Genomic DNA, 21,678 nt, shown 5'->3' on the forward strand with positions numbered 1-21,678 from the left:
CCCATCGGCCCTCCGGCGGTGACGGTCCTACGCCCGGCCTTCCCTCCGTCGACTCACCGCCTCGTGGGGGCCCTACAGGCCGCGGAGTGGAAGTTTTCGCCAGGTAAAAACCGCCATTCGTTCCGCTTTACGTCGCTCCGGACAAATTCCGGCCCGACCAGGAAAACGGCGCGGAGGAAAAGTTATCCGGGCCGGCCACGCCTAAGGTTTCTCTCGGCGCTTCTTCCGCTGTCCGAAAAAGAAACAAATCCCGCAGAGTTTTCCGGCTGGGCCGGTGGCGGTGCGCAAAACTCACTTCTTCCGATTCTCCGTTATTCCAATTAATCCCCGACATTCCCGCGCCTTCTCCGGCCGGATAGCTCCAGACGTCTCCGGGAGATTTTTCCGCCCTTTCTCTCCGCACGAAATTTGTTTAGGAAAGGGACATCGAGACAATGTTGCCAATCTTTCAGGGTGAAAACTCGAAAACAGAACTGAGATCCCTTCTAAAAACGGAAATAAGTTCTCCGAATAGTTTTGTTCGGCTTATCTAAAAAATACGAATCTTCCGACAGTCCAGAGAAACAAATGTCCACTTCAGGGTGTGGTGGCACGGGCACATTTGAGAGAAAGCGCGGCCGGGAAATTCTCGCCCCAGAACAGTCGCCGGTCGCCTATTGGCGGCCGAAACTCCATTAACCCACACGTTTCCCGCTAAATTTTCCCGTTCCGCCGATTTCTTCGTAAATTCGGAGTGGCAGGAGAGAAGTTAAAGAGATTCGGGAACCGACCGGCAGAGACCGGACGAGTTTTGGTAAAAAGAGTTTATTGATAAGCGCGCGCGGCGGAAATTGGTTACAAAGTAGATAAAAATTATGTACAGACGTCACTCGGTGACGTTGGGGTTGGTGTAGGTGAAACCTCGGAACTGCGTCTGGTCCATGGAAGCCAAGATGTCTGCCGCCACCGGCGTCAGCTGCGCCTTCTCCGCGGTGAAGTCGACGTCGAAGTTTCCCACGTCTCCGGGTCCTCTCTGCCGGGAAGAAAGGGGATGAGTGCCGGGGGCGAGAAGAGGAACGGCGAAAAGAAGAGACTTACCAGATTGGGTCTGAAGGGAGGCCTCAGCTCCTTCCTCTCCACCTTGTCCCAATCGACGCTGGCGAAGAACGGCTGGCGACACACGTCCCCCGCCGGACAGTCGGGCATTCCCAAGCGACAGTCAGCCGTCTTGTTCAGCAACTGAGGCGACAGAAGAGAACAAATAAGTCGGAAGCCCACGGACGGCGCGGGCTCCTTAAATCTAACTAAGGCTTCGTTCCTCCTCGCGCTTATAGAAAAGGTGGAAAGACTAAGGCCTCTTTAACACCCGACGGTCGATCCGCGGAAGTTGATCCTCCGAGTTTTTAGCAGTCTAACATCTAAACGGAGGCTGGATTTCCGTAGAAAGCTCCGCCCAGGTCCCTTCCCCAGAGAAGTTTCTACCGGAAACCGGCCCCCACTTAGGCGCGAAAAAACTGGGAAAGGGCCGACTCCCACGGAGCCTCTGCCGTCCAGTTAGACCACTAATCGACGCCACATTCCTTACACCCGAGCGGACCTACGTAACGTTACGGCGGGGGGGAGGAAAGTTTTCCATCGGAAACGCCGCTGCAATTTACTAAAATGGAATCAATTCGCTTCCCCCGATACCCCCGGAGCCTGCACCGACTTTCGATTTGTATTTTTTCCCGAGAAGGTCGGTAAAATAGGGGTGTCGGTCGGTCGGTCGGTCGGTCGGTCGGTCGGTCGAAGGCTTTACCAGCGTTTAGAGATGTAGGATGGACGGGTAATATAAATAATAAATTTGAAATACTGTAATTAGAACTGGCATTATGTATCTGTAACTCGTGCGGAAACCTACTCCGGCTCTGGATTTACTAATGGTCCCGTTTGGGGTCTTCGTCGGGTATCACGGCCGACGTATTCGAAATTAAAAATAAAAACTGTTCTGCGGAAACGTTCTCTTCGCGTAAATTTAAAAAGAACGACATCGTTTTTTAAAGGCAGAAAAAACGGCGATAACTCTGTAATCAGCTCCTCGGTTTTAACCAAACCCTTTTTATTTTATTTCTATTCTTTTTCTGGGGGTGGGATTCTTAAAAGCGTAGCGCCGTTTTTGCTTTCCCGCCCGTTATCTATACGTAACGAAGGAAGTATTGGAAGTATTGGAATCGTGTCAAATTTGACCCGATATTTCGTGGATACGTACAGTACAGTACGCGTGCATTGGCGTGTATTTCGTTTAATATCTCGGGATGGGGTGAAGACGAAGGACGAAATTTGATACGGTAGCTCGCGTATAAGGGGCATCGATGCTATTAAATTTCGGAAGTAAAAAGTCCGGGGAATGGGTAGAGAGGGTCACGTGTCATATCTGGCGTGGGGTCGAACTTAATGAAGATTTTACTTGTTAGCATTTACAATTGTCCTTTTTTTAAATTCCTACTATTAGTTCACACTCTCCCTATATATATATATATATATCTTGTTCAAATTTTCAATCGTTAATAAAATACTTTTTATTTATCCACTCAAGTTCAAAATACATTTTTTAAAACTTGTAGTGGATGACACTTGATGTTAATACAGTTTTTTCAAATATTAATTCATTAATTAAATTTAATTATTGGTTAAAATTACTTGTGGTATCGAAGATGGCGATGGGGAATTTTTTCCCTAGATACTTGACAGCGAGGGGGAAATTTTTTCCCCTACGTTCGAGATGGCCGCGTTTCCGGTAATCTCGAAGCAGATTAACAATGGATAATCGAAGTAGAATACCGAGTGATCTAAACTTAGGGGGCGTACCCGTACTATCTGTCGCATTATGCAAATTAATAAATTTCTCCGTCGCCATCTTCGATACCACGGGTAACATTATTTAAAGTATTAATAATTAGGTTAGAGTTTTAGCAGTTTGTAATGAAAGTTGAAATCAACAGGCAGTAGGTCAATCGGTAAAATGCAAGGATTTCAGTATTTTTCACGTGAAGGTGAAGAATGCGAGTTCAATTCTTGCGAAAATCAATAATTTTTTGATAAATTTTTGTTTTAAGTAGACGTTTTATTCAAATGATTTTCGAGAGTGAGTTAGCAGTTGTGGCTTAGTGGTTAGAATGAAGGATTTTTCTCAAAAAATAAAATTGAAGAAATTTTATGCTTTGGGTTCAATTACGATTTCTCTTTCTATTTTGCCACTTAATATTGTGATTCTGTCATACGTATATACATATTTATATTAATTGTAATTATTTAATAAAAACTAACTAAAATAAAATTTTTCTTTGTTGACCTAAGTAGGAATTGACTTAATTTTTTTTTTTTTTATATTACTTGTTATATATAATATATATATATATATAAAACTCGTCTCTATCCGCAAAAATTAAGTCTGCTATTTTATAATAATTAAAAACATAGAAAGTTTTCGTAACATCTCGTAATAGATGGCGCAATACACAAATTTATTTATTTATTACGATTAATAATACCAAAGTTATTTTTTAAATAAAAATCTCATAACAGCCGGAAAAGTTACGCAACTGGTTGCTAGATTTTTATTTTCCCGGCTGTTATGTTATATATAAGAGGGAAAGTATGGCCATCGGTCAAAAAATTACCCACGAAGATTTTTACACGTTTGGGCTTGGGTCACATCGAAAGTCGGAAATGCAAAAAGAAAAAAAAGAGGTTTTTTTGTATGTTTGGATGGTGGCACGATTTTGTTCACCCTCTTTGAAGCTTAATAACTCCTATGCTTTTCGTCGAAAATTTCCGAAATTTTGCGTCAGGTTGGTTTATTAGGGGATCGATACCGTTAAATTTTGGAAATTAATGATCGAGGGTGTCGCGTGTAGCTCCAGTAGGGTCGGACTTAATGACGATTTTACTCATTACTAGCATTTACAACTTTTTTTAAAATAAAGCTCATCCCTACCCTCAAAATTAAGCTTTTTGTCATTTTATAATACTTAAAAATATTAAAAGATTTTAAATAAAATATCGTAACGGACGGCTCCACTATACTGTAAGTCGCCGAGAAGGTTAAGCAACTCGTTGCCGGATGTTTTTCTTGTATTTAGTACTCAGACTTTTAGTAGTGTATATATTGATTACATAATATTCATTTTGGATTTATACTCCTCATCGGTTTCCATCTACAAATTTCTGGGTAATATAAATGTTAGAACAGTATACAATATTTTACAATATCTAAATCTTTATAATAAAGCGGGGATATCCAACCCGCGGCCCACTTAAAATTTAAATTTTACTTAAAACCGCATTAAATTTTTAAAGTACATTTTAATTTATTTTTGTAAAGAATGTTGTTAAAAATTATTCCTGTTTCACTGGATACACGTTGATGTCGTAATGACGTAATTGGTGCTAGAAAACCGTACTACCCCACACGCGTAACGAACGTACTGTTGTGAAAAACATCAAAACTACCGAAAGAAATAGGCGGAGTGATTCCCATTTAACTAACATTCTTAGAACTAAGACTAGTGCCATAAAAGCGAATATTAACAATATTATAAAAGGAAGGCAATCGCGTTGAATTTATTGTTATTCTGTGTGAGTATAATTTTTTACTGTCAATAATACAGTATTTTATGTAATTATATATATTTGTTATTAAAATTTCACGTTCATATTTTGAACTTTTTAAAAGCGTATATTTATATAAAGTGCCTCTGTGGCCCGCGAATATACCTAAATTTCTAATTTGGCCCATTAGGAAAGAAGGTTAGACAACCCTGTAATAAAGTATAAGTTATAATCATCCGGTGGACTGGAAAATTATTTTTGTAGCTTTTATACAATACGAAATTAACGTATTCAGTGTAAATACAATAAGTTATAATTAAAATATTATTAAAAGTTTCGTACGAAATGTTTTTACATAAAAAGGCTGGTTAGAATAAAATTAAAACGCGATATATTAAAAATACCGTTTAATACGGTATTGGCTCTGACACGGATAGTATCATAGAAGGAGCGATTAAAAAATCCAACATCCAATTTTAGAAATCAATAACGTAACAAAAAATTATACAACGAAAACTTCAACTGTTTGGACACATTACAAGAATGAATGAAAACAGAAAAATTAAGACTTTAGTCTACGGTATTATGGATGGATCCAACAAAAGAGGCAGACCATATAGAGAATGGATTGACGACGGGTGGAGCGAATGTATGGGAATCGAGAAAATAGGCAATGGATCGAGAGAAATGGAAGAAAATAGTGGAAAAGGCATCGGACACCAACGGGCAATGAGCCCAGGGTCGATGATGATGATGAATAACGTAACGTTAAATGATAATGTAATTGTATAAATTCGAAGGCAGTCGTATACCAACGCGTAATTACGTAGGAGAGAGATCACTAAAGACTAGAATAACACAACCTTTAAGTGCGTTAAATACAATAACACAAATTCGAGTGGCGGTGCTCCGTTCCCGAACGGACCGCGTATTATCGGTTAATAGGTAGAAAGAAAAGAGTAAGGTTAAAAGAAAATTATACGAACATTTAAACAAGACAAAAGTTCACTTATACAGTAGAACGGGAATAAAACTCGACGACGTCGGGCAACCTTTCACGGGCGAGTAAGGTCGATGACGGCATCCCTTTAGTAAAGTTCTCCTTCCCCTTCAAAGTCGAATGCTTGGTAGAGAAGCCATCGTCGACAGAGGCAAGGAGTGAAATTTTTAACACCACATTTTAATTTCATCGAAAGGAATCTTTTTACTCGTATATAAAATACATTTCACGGAAAGTTTTTATAATACTTTAATTATAAATTATTGTATTTCGACTGCATAGGTTAATTTCCCGTTGCATATAAGCTACAAGTAAACCCTTAGAATCCGTCGGGTGATTATTAATTACAATACGGTTTATAATATAGATAACGCAAAATTGTATAACGTCGTTAGTTATATTACCGGGAATTTGTAAACGAGAACCGGCGAGGGCGCGAATCCCTAATGGATCCAGTTTACTTTTTACCACCGCTTCGGGAACCCGTTGCCGGGTTCCCGCCGGGCGCAAAACCCTGGAAATTTTTCGGAGCGGTGGGTCCCGCCTACCCGGCGCCCTTTGGTCGGTCCGGCCAGACCCTTGGCGGACGTAACCGTAGGAGCGGGAGGTATTCCGGACGGACAGATCACCACCTTTCCGCGGCCGCAATTATATTTTCCACCATAATTGAGCGGTTTGTAAAATAGGTCGGGCGCCTCCGGTCTTTATTCTGTTTATCGGACGGTTGGGGAAAAAGTACTTCAGTCGACTCCCTTCCGAAGAAGTTTTCCGGAAAAGGCCCGAGTTCTCCGGCGGAGACCGGCCGGGAATAGCGAGAGAGAAGAGGAAGACACTCACCAAGACCAGGAGTTGTTTGGCTTCTTTGCTGAGGAATCGGGGGTAGTAGGCCTCTTCGTTGCAGATGGACCAGAAGAGCTCCTCCTCGTCGCTTCCGGCGAAGGGCGACTGACCCACCAACATCTCGTACAGCAGCACCCCGAAGGCCCACCAGTCCACCGACTGGTTGTACTTCTGACCCCGTATGATCTGAAACGTCGTCCCCCGGGTTAGTATCTTTCCGCTTCCGCGGCCGCCGCTCTCTTCTCCTCTTCCTCCGGCGGGGACAGAGGAGGGCGGTGGCGGCCGACACACAAAGAAAAGAAAGTTAGCGGTTAGGGGAGAAGGATGGGGTCCGCATGCCGCGCTACAGCCGCCGCGCGGACGCACGCGCCGCTCCGTGGGGAAGAGTAGCGGAAGGCAGGGCCGGATCATCGAATAGACAAATGAGACAAATGTCTAGCTACTATTTAAATTAACAATATAAATATTATTGTCACAGAATGACACTGCTGCTACTAGATTTACAGACATTGCCAAAAACGTCCACAAGGGCACCCCAGCGATGATTTTCAGCTTTTATTCAGTATAATTGAATATATTATTTAATGTATATTATTGAGTATATTATTTAATATACTTGAGTATATTATTTAATTTACTCAATTATACTGAATAAAAGCTGAAAATCATCGCTGGGGTGCCCTTGTGGACGTTTTTGGCAATGTCTGTAAATCTAGTAGCAGCAGTGTCATTCTGTGACAATAATATTTATATTGTTAATTTAAATAGTAGCTAGACATTTGTCTCATTTGTCTATTCGATGATCCGGCCCTGGCGGAAGGCGATCGTCTCCGGGCCAAGGAAAGCCTTTCTAGAGACTTCCGGCGGTTGTAGTTTACGTCTACCGTTTTGCCCTCCCAAAATGTCTTATTTTCGTTTTCTACCAAATTTACCCGTTAAACGGGAGCGCTGTCCGTTAATTAAATAACCCGGAGTGGCGCCGACCCGAGAGTTTTCGGGTAAACCCGCCTCGACGACTTTCACTTAGGCAAACGGCGTTTCTCACCCCCGGAAGTTCTCTTCCCCGAATTCTTCGCATTCTCCGCCGGTTATTTTCGAACGCAAAACAAGTATTTTTCCAAGTTCGAAGACTTCCGTCGGTCGCTTTCCTTCTTTCTCTAGGTTTAACGCCGGTCAAAAGGGAAAGGCTCAGTTCGACCGCCTCCGCCCTTCCGGGCGAGTCCACCGCGCTCTTCCCCGGGACCCTCCACCTCCCAACCGCACCGCGGACGGGAATCGGGAGGGAGGAGAGACCCGCGCCTCCGCCGGCGGCGGCGCACTCACCTCGGGAGCGATGTAGTCGGGAGTCCCGCAGAAGGTGGCGGTCCGGTCTTCCGGCAGCTTGCACTTGCACATGCCGAAGTCACTGAGTTTGACGTGTCCCGCGACGTCCAGCATGACGTTGTCCAGCTTGAGGTCCCTGAAAAGTTACCGGCACGTCACTGCCCGCGAGACTAGTCTAGAAGAGTTAGGTCACCCGCGGAGGTGTTAGCGGACGCCGGTTAGCGGTTAGTGGGGGAAGGGGAGGACCACGCGGCGCGATTCCACACCTACGTACTTCGGGGGCCATGTAATCGGGCGTGCCGCACAGATTCTTCGGCATGCACTCCTTCCTGTAAATGCGAAACTTGCAAAACCCGAAGTCCACCAAGCGGACGTGACCCTCCGCGTCCAGCACGATATTGTCTAGTTTGGCGTCCCTGCGCAGAAAAAACACGGCTTACAAAGGGCTCCCTCCTCTTCCGGTTCCGCCTCCCGGGCGGTTCCCGGCCCGGCGGCCCCGCCCGCTCACCTGTAGACGATGCCCTTCTTGTGCAGAAACTTCAGGGCGGAGGCGATCTCGGCGGCGTAGAACCTGCCGGGAAAAAAACGGAAGGTGAGAGCTCGACGGGAGGCGGGCGGGGAGGAAGGCGTCGGCAGACTCACCTGGCCCTCTCCTGGTCGAACCTGCCCGACTGCTGGATGTGGAACATCAGGTCGCCTCCGCTCAGGTACTCCATGACGAAGAAGACGTGGCTCTGCGGAAAAACCGGAGGTGAGGAGAAAGCCGGGAGGCCACGGGAGCCAAAGAAACCGCCGGCTCACCTGAGTCTGGAAGGTGCAGAACAACTTGCAGATGTAGGGGTGGGCGGTGCCCAGGACCAGGACCTTCTTCTCGATCTTGGTGCACTCTACGTCGTTCCCCTCCAGAATGACGTCTTTCTTCAGGCACTTGACGGCGAAGTACTCGCTGCCGTTCTTCAGCTCGGCCAACATCACCTGACGGAGGAAAGCCGAAATTTAAAAACGCGTCCATCCCACCCCTCCTTTCCCCATTTCCCAGGTAAAGTTAATCGCCGATTAACTTTACCTGGATATTGGATTTTTTAATCGCTCCTTCTACGATACTATCCGTGTCGGAGCTAATACCGTATTAAACGGTATTTTTAATATATCGCGTTTTAATATTATTATAACCAACCTTTTTATGTAAAAACATTTAGTACTAAACTTTTAATAATATTTTAATTATAAATTATTGTATTTACACTGGATACGTTAATTTCGTATTGTACCGCGGGAGGGGAGTCGAAGGATTTCGTCCTCCCACCCGTAGTTAATCAAAGAATTAATTAGGGGTGCGGCCTCCAAACTCCAAGATTTGGTTAATTCGATCGATTAAGGAGGCGGCGGAGGCTATTCGGCGCCGCCCAAAAAGTACCCGGGTAGAGAACGAAGCCAACACGAAGAACGACCGCCCTTTGGCCCTTTTGTGTTGTTTAATCGGTGGTCGCACGTCCCAGGAACTTCATAACAACAATAAACTTTTATTGATTACAAAGGGAAAGAAAAGACTTTAAGGAGTAAAGGAGGTGAGGTCGGCGGGCCGCCGTTAGGAGAAGGGCGCGCGTGACCCTTCCGCCAGTCCGCGGACCGTTTTACTTTCCTCCGGGGCGGCTTTTCGAAGAGCAGATTTTACGCGTTAACCGGATTAACGGGAAAGGGTTTGCGATCTTCCCTTCTTTGGACGCCGGAACGCACCAGTCGGGGTGATTCGGAGGAAAACAATTCGTCGAGAAATTCTCAGACATTTCTGGCAGAAAATCCGTTGTAAACGCCGGTATTTTTGCCAATTTCCCCCCAAAATATCTCCTTTGTCTTTTTCTCGCTTTGGGAAAAGACGACGTCGGCAAACGCCCGCTTTCCTCCGCCGATACCTCGGGTTACTACCGAATTTAGAAAAGCGCTGGAGCCGCCCCCCGGACGAAACTTACGTAACGTCGCCGTCGAGAAAAATTTGGCACTGGGAGGCGGCCGCCTTGCGCAACTATTGTCGACGAAAGTTCGTCGCGCCGCGGATATCAGGCGCTCCCCCTCCTTTTCTGCCCGTTTATGGAAATGGCGCTTCCCCTTCCCGAGAAATTTCCGATTATCCGAGAAACCCGATAGTCGATCATCGGGCGTCTCCCCGACCGGCCATCGGAACCGACTAAGAATCACCTCCGAAATTACGAGAGGTAGACCCGGCTGCTGGGTACGAGGAATTTGTTAAATAAACGGGTTTATCGCCGTTTTACGTAAGCATTGTAAAGGCGTTTCGCCTTGCCAAAAAAATTATCGAAAATGTCGCGACGTTTTTCACCATATTTTCTTCGTCGGTCGCCGTCGGGCCTCTTCTCCTCCGGCCCTTTCCGGAATCCAACGAAAAAATCCACGTCTTTCCCCGTCTCCTGGCAAATCCAGATTTCGGCCACCGCCCGGAAAGGGTTTCCGTTCCTTCCGGTCGTAATCTCTTTTTCCTCCGCGTAAAGACGGCCTTCAGCCTTTGCAAATTTCCTTCGTTAAACGCCTTCCTCCCCGTCGTCCCGCGAAAATTCCAAATTCCGGACACCGGTTCCTCCCGCCCCAACTCTCCGACCTGGAAATTTTAGTCATTTTCGGAAACGTCGCTACCGTGGAAAACCTGGTAATCCCGTCCTTTACCGGAAGGAGCCAATCAGTCGTGGCGCGCTAATTACCCTTTCTCGGAGGCGATGGGCGAATAACTCTACCAAACTACTTCCGGTCTGCGCCTTTCCGTCTCTTTTTCCGTCGCTCCACCCCGGCCCTGGTTAGCCGGACACCGCCCGATTTCGAATCGGGGCCCGCCACCCGGAGAGAAAGCACGCGCCGCCGGATTGGCACGAATTCTCTGGCCGGGCTTCCGGGCACCTTCCCAAGAGACGAGCGACTCGTCTTACTTCGCCCGATTCGGCACCTCCGACCCTCCGCGCCCTGGATCCCGGCCGGACCCCGGAACGGACTGGCCGGAAGTCGGCGGAGAAAACGCGTTCGGGAAGTGTCTGGACCGGGTCCAGAAATGCCGCCGGTGAGCTCGAGACGGCGTAAACCGACGTCTCCGAGAATAGAAAGGAAGCGATTCCCGAAGATCGAGTTTCCGACGACCTCGTCCTCTTCCGGAATTCGGCGGGGGAGACAGGCGCCACCCGGAAGAGACTGGACACTCACCTTTCCGTAGCTGCCTCGACCCAGCACCTTCAGGAAGTGGAAGTCGTCCACCGAGTACTTCCGGTATTTCAGACGGGGCAGACCCGTGGTCTCTCTCTCGGACAGGAGGCCAGGGTGGGCGACAGCACTCGGTCCCGCGAATGGTCGAAGCCCTCGTCGGAATCGTTGCTGCCCGGTGTGGAGGGACGCCGGGGACGGCGTCCCTCTCCTTCTTCCGGCTCCTCGGCAGCGGCAGCCGCGCCTGCGGAAGAAAGAGTCAGTGGGAGAAGCCGGGGAAGAGAAAGAGGCGGAGAGAGACTTACCTCTTTTGACGGTGGACAGAGCCTCGGACAGCAACTTCTCGTTGACCCCACACAGGTTGGGCATGTGTTTCTCGCATTTCTTGTGACAATTACTCTTGCATTCTGCAACGAAGCCCAAGGATTCGGCGTCGGCGCTGCTCCCCTCGGACGGAATCCCCTTTCCGCCCGCAACCGTCAAGTCCGTCTCTCGTCTGGCCCCTCCGTCCACCGACGATTCGCTCTCGCGGAAGGGGGCGATGTCGATGCCCGAGTCGTCGGAGCGAGTGGACTCCCCCCTGCGCGTTCTCCCATCGCCCGGTGTCACCGTCCTCCGGTGGCGAATGCCCGCCAGCGGCTTCTCTTCCGGTCCCCACCGCCGCGCCCGCCCCTCCCGGGGGAGCGTGGCGTATGCCGACGCTCCCGAGTAGGAGGGGCGCGGAGGGGAGTGCGGTAGGTCCGGCCCAGAGTCCGACATCCGCCGCTCCAGACAGAAGAATAAGACGACTGGTATCTGCCGACGTAGAAGCGCGTGCCGGCGGACGAGTACTCGCTCAGCGGGCGCCGGGAAGGCGTCAGGTGCGTGAAGCTAGGAAGAGGGGCCCGACGGGATCCCGGGAAGGTCCCGTAGGACGAGAGAGCGGAGTAGGCCGAGAATCCCAGCACCGGCATCTTTGCTCCGGCCGGCCGGATCCGGCTTTATAAAGGGAAGAGGTTGGCCAGCGGCCAGAAGCGGATGCGCGGCGCGAAGCGAGGCGAACGGGAGCGCGGCTGCGGGAAGGGGCGGCGCCGCGGCCCCCGGACCCAGAAGCCTACTCTTCGTTGCCAACCGGGTTTCTGGTTCTTCGTTCCGACGACCCGGTGCACCCGGCCCTCCGCTATTTCGGGAGCCCGCAGTTATTTCCGGCCACCCCTTCCGCCGGGCCCCCCTCCCGTGGGAGCCACGTTTTCTTCGCGGACTTCTCCTGCCGACATCGCGCCCTTTTCGGCCAAGTGGCTCAGTAACCGAGAAGGTGGGCGGGTCGGGCGTTACGGGAGGAAGTACTCGTCGAGCTTCTTACTTTTATTGCCTCTAAAAATAAGACTCTTCGAGTGGATCGACAAAGAACGACGACGAAAGGGAGGAAATGTTACGGGCCGTGTCTTCACCCGTTACGAAAGAGGCGGGCGAAAGTATTATTTAATGGGAGAGTTTGCGTATGTAACGCGTTACCGCACTAAATATAAACTGGGTAATATTACACCCGGTATTAATAATAGGAGACCTTCACGGATCGACTGCCTCCGTTCTCGCCTTTCTCCCCGGCCCGGGTCCGGCCCAGTCCGGGTGCCAATCGCCGGGCGGAACGACCTTGACGACGGAGCGAAGTTTTGGGTCCGAAGAGGAGGAGGAGAGAGAAGGAAAAGTACTCACGCCGACACCTGAGTCCCTGGCGGAAGATGCCGTACAGAAGGGATCCGCAGTGGTCGCAGAAGGTGGGACTGACGTAGCTGTGCACTCGGAAGCGATGAGGAACGTCCAACTTGAACCTCTCCCTCAGGTACTGCCAAGAAATTCCAGGCGGTGAGTGGTTTTGTCCTCCGGGCTTCCTCTCGACTCTTCGTCCCTCCGGAAGGGTCGAGCGGAGCGGGAAGACAAATCGAAGAAAAAAGATGGGGGCGGAGAAACAGTGGATCCAGACGCTTTTCGGAAAGACGTTTCTACGGCCCGGAGGGGCGGAAGTAGAAGATTTATTGACGGAAATACGCGTTTACGGCGGGTAAGACCTTTTCCCCAACCATTGTGGGTATTAAACCGAAGCGACAGAAAAGTTTTCCGACAGCCCTCGAAGCTCTTTATCGGTCTCTTTCCGGAAGCAATTTTATTCGGAGAATTGAGCCGTCTCCGGCGCTTAACGGCCGGGTGGAAGTGGAAAGGGCGGATTTCCGCCGCCCGAATATTGCGGAAAATAAACTACCCTTTATTCTGGCTGGGTTCCGATTTCCGAAAATCGGAAACGGCCGACGAAACTCCGGCGCCGGGCGGAGGCTTTAATGTAGGTTAACACTGCGAAGAGCAAAAGAGGCAATGGGGACTCGGACTCGAATCGGAGCATTTTGGCAGCCGAAGGCGGTGGTACGGTCTTTCCTATTTTAATTATAAAATGGGCTCGAGGACGACGAAGCAAACCACCGATGGGGTGAACGTTATCGTTTATTTCCCTTCCTTGACGCCGAGTGAAGCATCGATCTCCGCTCTGGCCTCGCCGGCCTTGGGCCTCCGCCTTTTTCCAACTTGACCGCCGTTAATTCAACCCGAGATTTTGCACTTTCCGGAAATAAAGCCTTCCTTCTCCGAAAACGTTCTTCCTCGGCCTTTACTAATAAAAGTACTAATTGACCCAGTGGATAGAACCGCCCCACGCTGGCAGTGGATCCCACCGAAATAGGGGCCCATTTCCCGCGGAACCAGTTCTCCCCACCCCTGTCCCCTCCTGGCCCGGGCGTTAAGTCCCGTTAAGTTCTCCGCATATGCTTTAACCGTTTAATCGGCAAGTAAAATGTTAACGTCGGCGGACCCCGAAGGGAAGACGGAAGGAAGGAGACTCACCAGGGTGGCCTGAGACTCCTTTCCCGACCCCGGACATTCGCCCAGGATCTTGCGGTGGGCACCTCTTGTGGACGGCGATCTGGCACTCTGCGGACGAGCGGGGTCAGATAGCGTCGACTTCCAGCCCTCCTTCCAGAGAGAAGGCAGGGCCGCTCTTCGGATTCCCCCGGGGAGGAATCCCCGAAGAGACGGAAAAGGAAGAGACTTACTCTGGCATCGATATCCCTGTTTTCCGAATCCCCTGAGGGAAGAAACTACCTCTCAGCTCGGGCGGAAAGCGGCGGAAACCAGAGAGGGGAAAGCACTCACCACAAAAACTCCTTGCAGAAGGCGCAAAAGGTGGGTTGTCGGAAAAACTTGGCGGCGAAAGAGTGTCCTCTGACCCGGTGCACCTTCTGCTGCTTGAAGGCTCCTCTTCGCTTGGCCACGCCGGTCCCGGGTCGTCCCGCTCTACGGAGGAACCGGAACTGCCTTCGGCCGAACTCTCCTCTTCGTCCTCCGACAGGTACTTCAGTTGCACGTTCAGAAGTCCTTCCGGTTGAAGTTCCAACTGCGGACGGGAAAAGGGTTAAATCGTCGGGTGGGTCTGCCCATCCGGCGTTTTTCGAAGGAATCGAGGAAAATCGAGGCACGACCCCGGTAAAGGGGAGGAGGGAAAGGGAACTTCGTCGTCTTCCGCCGGGCGGCAGCGAAAAGGAGCTAGAAACCGATTATTATTTATCGATGGGAAGAAGAACGGAAGCCGGACGAAACGGAGGGCGGATGCCGAAGGAGATTTACATAACGGCGCTCCTTTCCGTCCGGGTCGACTGGACCGGAAGGCGGGTAAAGGTAATGGAAAGGCGGCAGGACGCAGTCACACGAGCAAAGTTACGTTACGGAATGGTGACCGGGGTGGGCGAGTTCTCGAAAGGCGGCGGTTAAACGGGATAATAAATGATAAAGTAAGTCCGGCACCCGGGAGGAGCGAGACTTACGTAACGCGCTAGTCTCCGGGAAATACGTAAAGTTAGCGCAGGTCCGGATTCCTTTTTTTCGTACGCTTAAAACCAGCTATCCAGCTGATAAACACATACCAAAGGATCACACGTGAACAGGTGTGATCCTCTGGTATGTCAATCCATCTCCTGCTTAACCCATCATCTTGTTCCTGTGTACAATAACTGCTCTGGACACTGCTTATACCAACTCGCTGGTTTTCGACTCTTTTGTGTCTCTCAATGTTTATATATATGTTTTTACGTGTGTATATACTCCATAATTTGTAGTTCTTTATTTCATATATGTTATATCCTTATCGTATTGACCTAGTATGCATTACTATACTGTACAGTACTTTGTACTATACATATAACCAGTTTTATCGTTTGTAATTTTGCAATTTTTAACTTTCTTATTTTATTTTATTTTCATTTTATATTGTATTTATATGCTTTTACATGCTCTTTACCAATTTCCATTGTCCTCTAATGTACTCCTTTGCCACCCCAGTTGTGCTATACAGTATTGGGGATGTACAGTACAGTACTTTGTACATTTTTAAATAAAAATTGATTGATTAATTGGTTAAAACCGGCTCAAATGTGCTCGAATTTGACGACAAAATGGTCAAATTCTACACAGGCCACAGGAAATTTAATTATTCTCTTCATAGTTTCGACAAGTCTGAAAATCAAAATTGTGTCATCTGTGACGAACCCGATGGTGTTTATTACTACGTGTTCAGCTGTCCTATGTTGCGAGACAAAGGTAACGACATTATTTCACTCCCGTCTCAAGAAGTAGACTGGCCTTGTGGTTTGAACACTCTTCTTTGTGATAAAAATCTCTTCCGGGCCTTCAGATAACTTGTCAACGCATACTTGAAAAGGACTACAATTATTCAGTGTACTGTACTACGACTTAAACCGTATTCCATATATGTATTAAGGAACACGTTCTGTATTACTTGGCAACTTCGTACGTAGATCTTACATGTGTGTATATGTATCATTCCTTATCGTCAAACTTTAAATTATTACGCGTATTATGCCATGTACTGTACAGTACACTACTTGGTTCTGTCATACATATACTGTACTACGTGTATGATTACATATACGGGTAAACAGTGTCGTAACTAGGCAGGTGCAACAGGTGCACCCGCACACGGCCAACTTGGAAGGGGGCCCAAAATTCATCTATTTGTTTTATTAATTTCCCTAATTAGTTAAAGGGCCTAAATGCAAATTCTTGCACAGGGCACAGGAATGGCTAGTTACGGCACTGTGGATAAATATCAATAGATGTTGCAAAAATTTTTCTGTTAATTTTAATTATCCTGGCGCATCATGCCACGTACCCTGTTTCCGAGTTCAATATATATTTGTCACCTACAGGTGAATATGTATTATATAATTCTATTGTCAATATTTCAATTGTATTTTAATATTTTTCCTTGGTGTTTTTATTCCACGTACTTTGTTCTCGGCACGTAATTTGCATCTGTACAGTACATATCTTGTACTCTACCTCGATGATGCCTAGCGGTGCCGAGGCTCTTTGCAATAAATCCTTAAAAAAAAGGAAAAAAGGAAGCAAGGTTAAAACCGCGACGGGGATATCGGGGAAACTCTCCTTCGGCCGTCTCATCCCGTGGTCTTTTCCAACACCACGCGACCGTTGGTTTTTTCTTCTTGTTAAAGAACCGAGAATTTGACTCAGTCTCGGTCGACGACCAGAACAACCCACCGTTTAATTACCGGGCTCTTTTCCGCGGCGCTATATTTAGACGCGCGCAGTTAAAAAGAGAAGAAAGAGCAGCCGACGGGGACAAAAAACAAAGGAACGGGCGAACGTAATCCGCGGCAGAAGTCGATTGTTACCGTTTTTCTGGCGGGCGAATTAGATTTAGGCCCGGGCCGCGGAGGGTATTTTCCGGCGCGAAAGCCCGGAAAATACCCTCCGCGCGCCCGGCCCGTATTTGCGCCCGAAAGCCCGGCGCGTATTTGCGAAAGAAAGGTCACCGGAATCGGGCGTCGGTCCGGAAAGAGGCGATTTTATGTCATCGCCAGCGATAACGTTTCGAAAAAGAAGCGGAAGCGGACTCCGGCGTGCCGTTTCGACTGCGAGTGGCGTTGCCATCACCACTAGCGCCGGTCGGACTAATTTAAACATTACCACCCATCAGACTTGGATATACGAAAATCACCGAATTAATCAACGTTATATGTATTTGCAGTTTTTCAAATGTTCCCTCTTACATTTTATATCGCTTTAATATAAAAAGCATTACGGGCGTGGTCGAGTAATTGATAAAGGAAGTCGGACGGTGTCCGCGGATCTTAATCGGGCAGATGACCGACGTATTAATTAAAAAAAAAAAAAAAAACAGAAAAACTTAAAACGATGGACAGTAAGGAATCGGTTTTGTTCCGTGGGTGATAGGGCGAAATCACGACGTAAAGCGTCGGCAGTTAGCCCACCTATATATAAACCCAGATAAAAAGAGCGATTAATTTATTTTTAGTGTAGATTTCCCCGTCTCTCTCCCCTTGCTCGAGTCGGACTGGTGCGTAATTAACACCTAACCGATTAAATGCTATTATTACCCGTGGCGTTATTTAAGTGGTTATCAGACCGGCGGGAAACTACGTCCCCCTTCATCCGGAAGGCCTAAATCCGCCGTTTAAACCCTTCGGGCACTAGCCGTTCCCCTCCGCCCGACCCGGTTTAGATCTGGTCCCCCTTTATTCCTTTGCACCAGGTACTTAATTACCAAAGAACGTGGCTCCTTTCCATCTTGGCGGCGCCATTTCCGTTAGAAATTTTCTCCGGATGGCTCGACAACGCCACTAAAATTCGCACCGGATACGATAAAGTTTAGTAGCCGGAGACCCCGATTATCTATAAACGTATTTCCGGTCTGGTTGGCGTTTTAAACGAAAAGACCATTAAAAATTGCAGCCGCCGCATAAATATGGACTCCGTTCTTTGCCCGCGGCCGGGAACCATACGGCTTCCGCCACGGGTAAAAAGAATATTGGAGGAAGAGGTCGGAGCCGAAAGACAAGGAAACGAAAAGAGCTTTTACCCACAGCCTTTGGACCGCTCGGTCCGCTAAACGCCGGTAAAAAGCCACAGAAAATATTTAACGTATAACGTGGACTAGGAAAGACACTCACCCAGGCGTCGGCGGTCCTTCCCCGGATGCAACTCTCCACCAGCCAGTCTCCGTCGACGGTGGTCTCGGCGAGGGGACGGTCGGGCTTGGTCAGCACCAGGAAATGCACCGCGTGACCTGCGACGACAGAGAGGAAGACTCCACTCGGACCGGATGGGCGGAGGCGGAAGATCGATTCTCTTACCTGGACGGTTCTTGACATCGAAGCACGAGCTCCATTCCGGATACAGGTAGCTGGTTCCTCGCGCCGGACGAGCTTCTTTCTCTGCAAAACTCACAAGGGTCACCGGCGGGAATTGGTCCGTTTCCGCACCGCCCACCGATTTCTACCTCTCGGGCTATGACCTACTCAAAGTTCCGTTCGGACCACAGAGTGGCCTACGTCTACCCAGGTATTTCCAACGGCGCCGGAACCACCCCACTTCCGAAAACGACGGAATATTCTTCCTTAAAAACGTTGGTATTTATCAAAACACAAAAGCCAAAATTTCCGCGCTCTCTTAAGAAATAAAAGCGGGCACCGGCCTGGCCAATTTAGTCGTTGGCACCGACGAGTAGGCCATTACGTGCCGGCTAAGGACAACTTCCGTTTGTATTTTCCGATCGGCAGTTCGACCTTCTATTACGATTTGAATAAAGCGCGTCTTCCCCGGGTTGGTCCGAAACCCTGAAGTCGTCTACGACGCATTTCCGATCGACTGTGACGTAAGACGGTGGGACCCACCGTTAGATACGGGCCCCGGGCTTTCCGGACTACGGACGAATCGGGCTAACTCTTTCTTTTAGGTCTCCGCCGTTGTTCCCTGATCGGCCTGCCCGCATTCTTTCGATCCTTTATGTAATTTAAAACGGAGCGCGGCCGCAGAGATAACGAGTAAAACGCGCGCGAAAAAATAGTGCCCGGAACGTTCACCCGAAAGAACCGGAAAGTTCGGGAAGATACCATTTAAGGAAATAAACGATTAGCGGAAAAAGCGTGTTAAACACAAGACCGTTTTGAACGAGATCGTAGGGGTAAAGAACACGTTTCTGTCGTCCCGTCTCTACCTCGGGGTAGACGAAATCCGACTAACGGATTCTACCGGAAAAACGGTCAAAAAGGCGGCGCCGTCCGCCCGTGATCTACGGAGACGACGACGGGGTTAAGTACCTTCCAAATTCACTCGGACGTCCATCCGGAAACCCGGGCGGAGGAAAGCGATTTCCGGAAAAAGGCGCCGGCTCCGGTCGGACCAAGAAAAGCTCAGACCGGGAGGCTGACGTCGGAATTTAAGATTTAATCCCGCTTATAACCCAAGAAAGGCTCCGCCCACGCCCCGTTCAGTCTTTTTCGGAGGAAATTCGCCTCCTGCCGCCCCCGTTAACGAGAATCCGCCGGTTTCCTCCGTATCACCACGTTGGGCAAAGCAACCCGGCGCATCTCGGAGTTGAGAGGGGACCAGGCGTCTCCGTTCGGTCCCCGGTCATCCGGGGAACCGGAAAGCGGCGGGTTAAATGAGAAAAGTCGCACCGTGATGCGACCGGATTCCCCTCCTTCGGCGGCGGAAGAAGACGGCGTCGCCGCCCGAGGTAACGGCCGATCGATGGGCGGAACGGGTTCCGTCCTTCTCTCGATGGCGGACCGGAAGAGGAAAGAACACGCCGAGAGGTCGGACGGGAGAGGAATGGGTCTTGGCCCTTGGGTCGACGGGAGGAAAAGGTCTTCTTCTCCGGAGAAGGCAAAAGGGTCCCCGGGGCCGAAAGCCGAGAAAAGAGGAAGAAGAGGGAAGACTCACCCGGACGCAGAACGGCCACGGCGCAGTAGGGATCGTCTGCGGCGGTCCGGCGTCCCAGCCGCGCTCCCACCAACTTGACTCGGACGATTCCGGGCGACATCTGCGGAGACAGCCGGGTCACTTCCGGTTCCGGCGACCGGGCCCGCCGGCCCGGAGGCTCCCAGCTCCCTCCACGCTTACCTCGGCTGTTCTTTCCGGCCCGTGCGCCGACGCCCTCTGCCGACAAACTCTTCCGCGCCGGCGCCTTCCCTCTTCCCGCGGGAAACGGGAGGATCGATGGACGGAGTCCGGCGCCCGGGAAAGGAAGCTTGGGAGGAGACGTACGGCTTATTTGATTAAAAAGTAAATCTTCCATCTCCTTTACTTCGTCCACGTTTCGGCACGATATTGTCTCGTCTGCCGGTTATAGTATCTGTAACGCCTTTCGATTAACCGTTAGTGCCCGTAGGAATAATGTTCCGGGGCAATGAGACGTAGAAAACGTTACTAACACCTTAGGAAAATAAAAATAAACTGTTAATTTTTGGTAAAACGTAATTAAATACAAAGTAAACGAAACAATTTCTTAATTAAAGATATGGCTTTTCTTATTAACCCGTGCCTCGGGTATGGAATTATGGAGTGTTATACGATAATAAACCTGTTCCAATTTTTCTAATTCGGTGCCAAAATAATACTAGTTGCTTAGGATATTTTTATTATTAAACTTGAGGCTTATTCGCAAATAGTGTGACAAATGCACGCCGTGATAATGTTTTCGTTATTGTCTACGTTCGACCCAAGCCGTATTGGATATTAAAAGGTCTTGGAAATAAACTTGAAATTAAAAGAGACTAAAAATGTGTAAATTTTTTAACACGCTGTACTGTACAATCAATTTACCAAAGCATTATACTCTACGCTATTTTGTAAAAATTTTATTCTTATCAATTTATTAATAGAATTTACTTATTATATGTATATAATTAGAGAAGGATAAAATGCATGCATTTTTAGGTCATATTAAACATAACTTATTGTCATTTATTCGGAAACGTGGTCTGCAATTTAAAAAAAAAGTCTCGATGGGTCCTTTTTTCTGAATTTAATTATATCCAGAAAGGTCTTAATTTACATTTACCAGTCAACTTACGTATCGATTTTATATACGTTTTGTATACACGCGTCCCGCTTTCGGCCTTTATCCTAGCCGCAGGATCCTAGAGAACCTGGCCGAGTGAATAAAACCACTGAACGCTAGTAGTTCCAGCACCCCTCTTTTAACATCCACATGAACACTCGTAAAAGACTGGAATCGTCTTTCTACGCGTATTAATTAATGATAACTACCTTCATTATGATTCGGCCACGTCTGCAGACATAGTCAGAAGCCTTACCGAGCACAACATCCTCTATCGACCCTTGGGGTTTTCTCACCCGGAAGCTTCGCATATCATCTGTCTCTCGTGCTGTTCATTCCAATGACAAACACACCAATGCTTTAGAAACCACTATCGATTCAAAATTTAACATCTGCAGTAAGGACGACCCTTCTACAGACTCTCTCAGGCACAAGGGTATTAGGGATGTCAAAAAAAAAAAAAAAAAAAAAAAAAACGCTATCAATACAACTGATACTTTCTGCCTTCAAGAAGTGCAGTGGATCTTCGTGAGCCTCAGTAGGAAGAAAGCTTCTGTTCTAGATCGCATTACTCAAAATATTACCATTCGGATCTGGAAGACAAACTCAAATCAATTCCTGGACATGTAAAACCATTGTTTGCTTTTTAGCATTTTTACTGAATCCTGGAAAATCGCACATATAGTTCCTATTCCAATGCCTGGTAGTCGGGATAGTTTTTTCCCCATCTCTCTCCTTCCTATCTTAGGAAAGGTATTCGAGAGACTACTCACTAATACGCTGTACTGGTTCCTGGAATGAAACAACTCTCTCAACA

General features: G+C 48.3%; 1 protein-coding gene across 1 annotated transcript; it reads right to left on the reverse strand.

The window, feature by feature from the left end:
- Positions 1-788: 788 nt before the first annotated feature.
- Positions 789-19,834, reverse strand: LOC136975667 (putative protein kinase C delta type homolog). Its single transcript, XM_067270774.1, is given in 17 exon segments — positions 789-1,012; positions 1,078-1,218; positions 6,407-6,595; positions 7,733-7,868; positions 8,241-8,303; positions 8,375-8,466; positions 8,534-8,707; positions 10,937-11,030; positions 11,124-11,340; positions 12,629-12,758; positions 13,805-13,861; positions 13,863-13,891; positions 14,014-14,045; positions 14,114-14,249; positions 14,252-14,354; positions 17,968-18,231; positions 19,742-19,834. Coding segments are annotated over 16 exon segments (1,941 nt in total). The 5' UTR covers positions 18,169-18,231; positions 19,742-19,834; the 3' UTR covers positions 789-865.
- Positions 19,835-21,678: the final 1,844 nt, after the last annotated feature.

This window comes from Centruroides vittatus, unplaced genomic scaffold (assembly GCF_030686945.1).
Source record: "Centruroides vittatus isolate TY-2023 unplaced genomic scaffold, ASM3068694v2 contig_377, whole genome shotgun sequence".
NCBI classification, from domain to species: Eukaryota; Metazoa; Arthropoda; class Arachnida; order Scorpiones; family Buthidae; genus Centruroides; species Centruroides vittatus.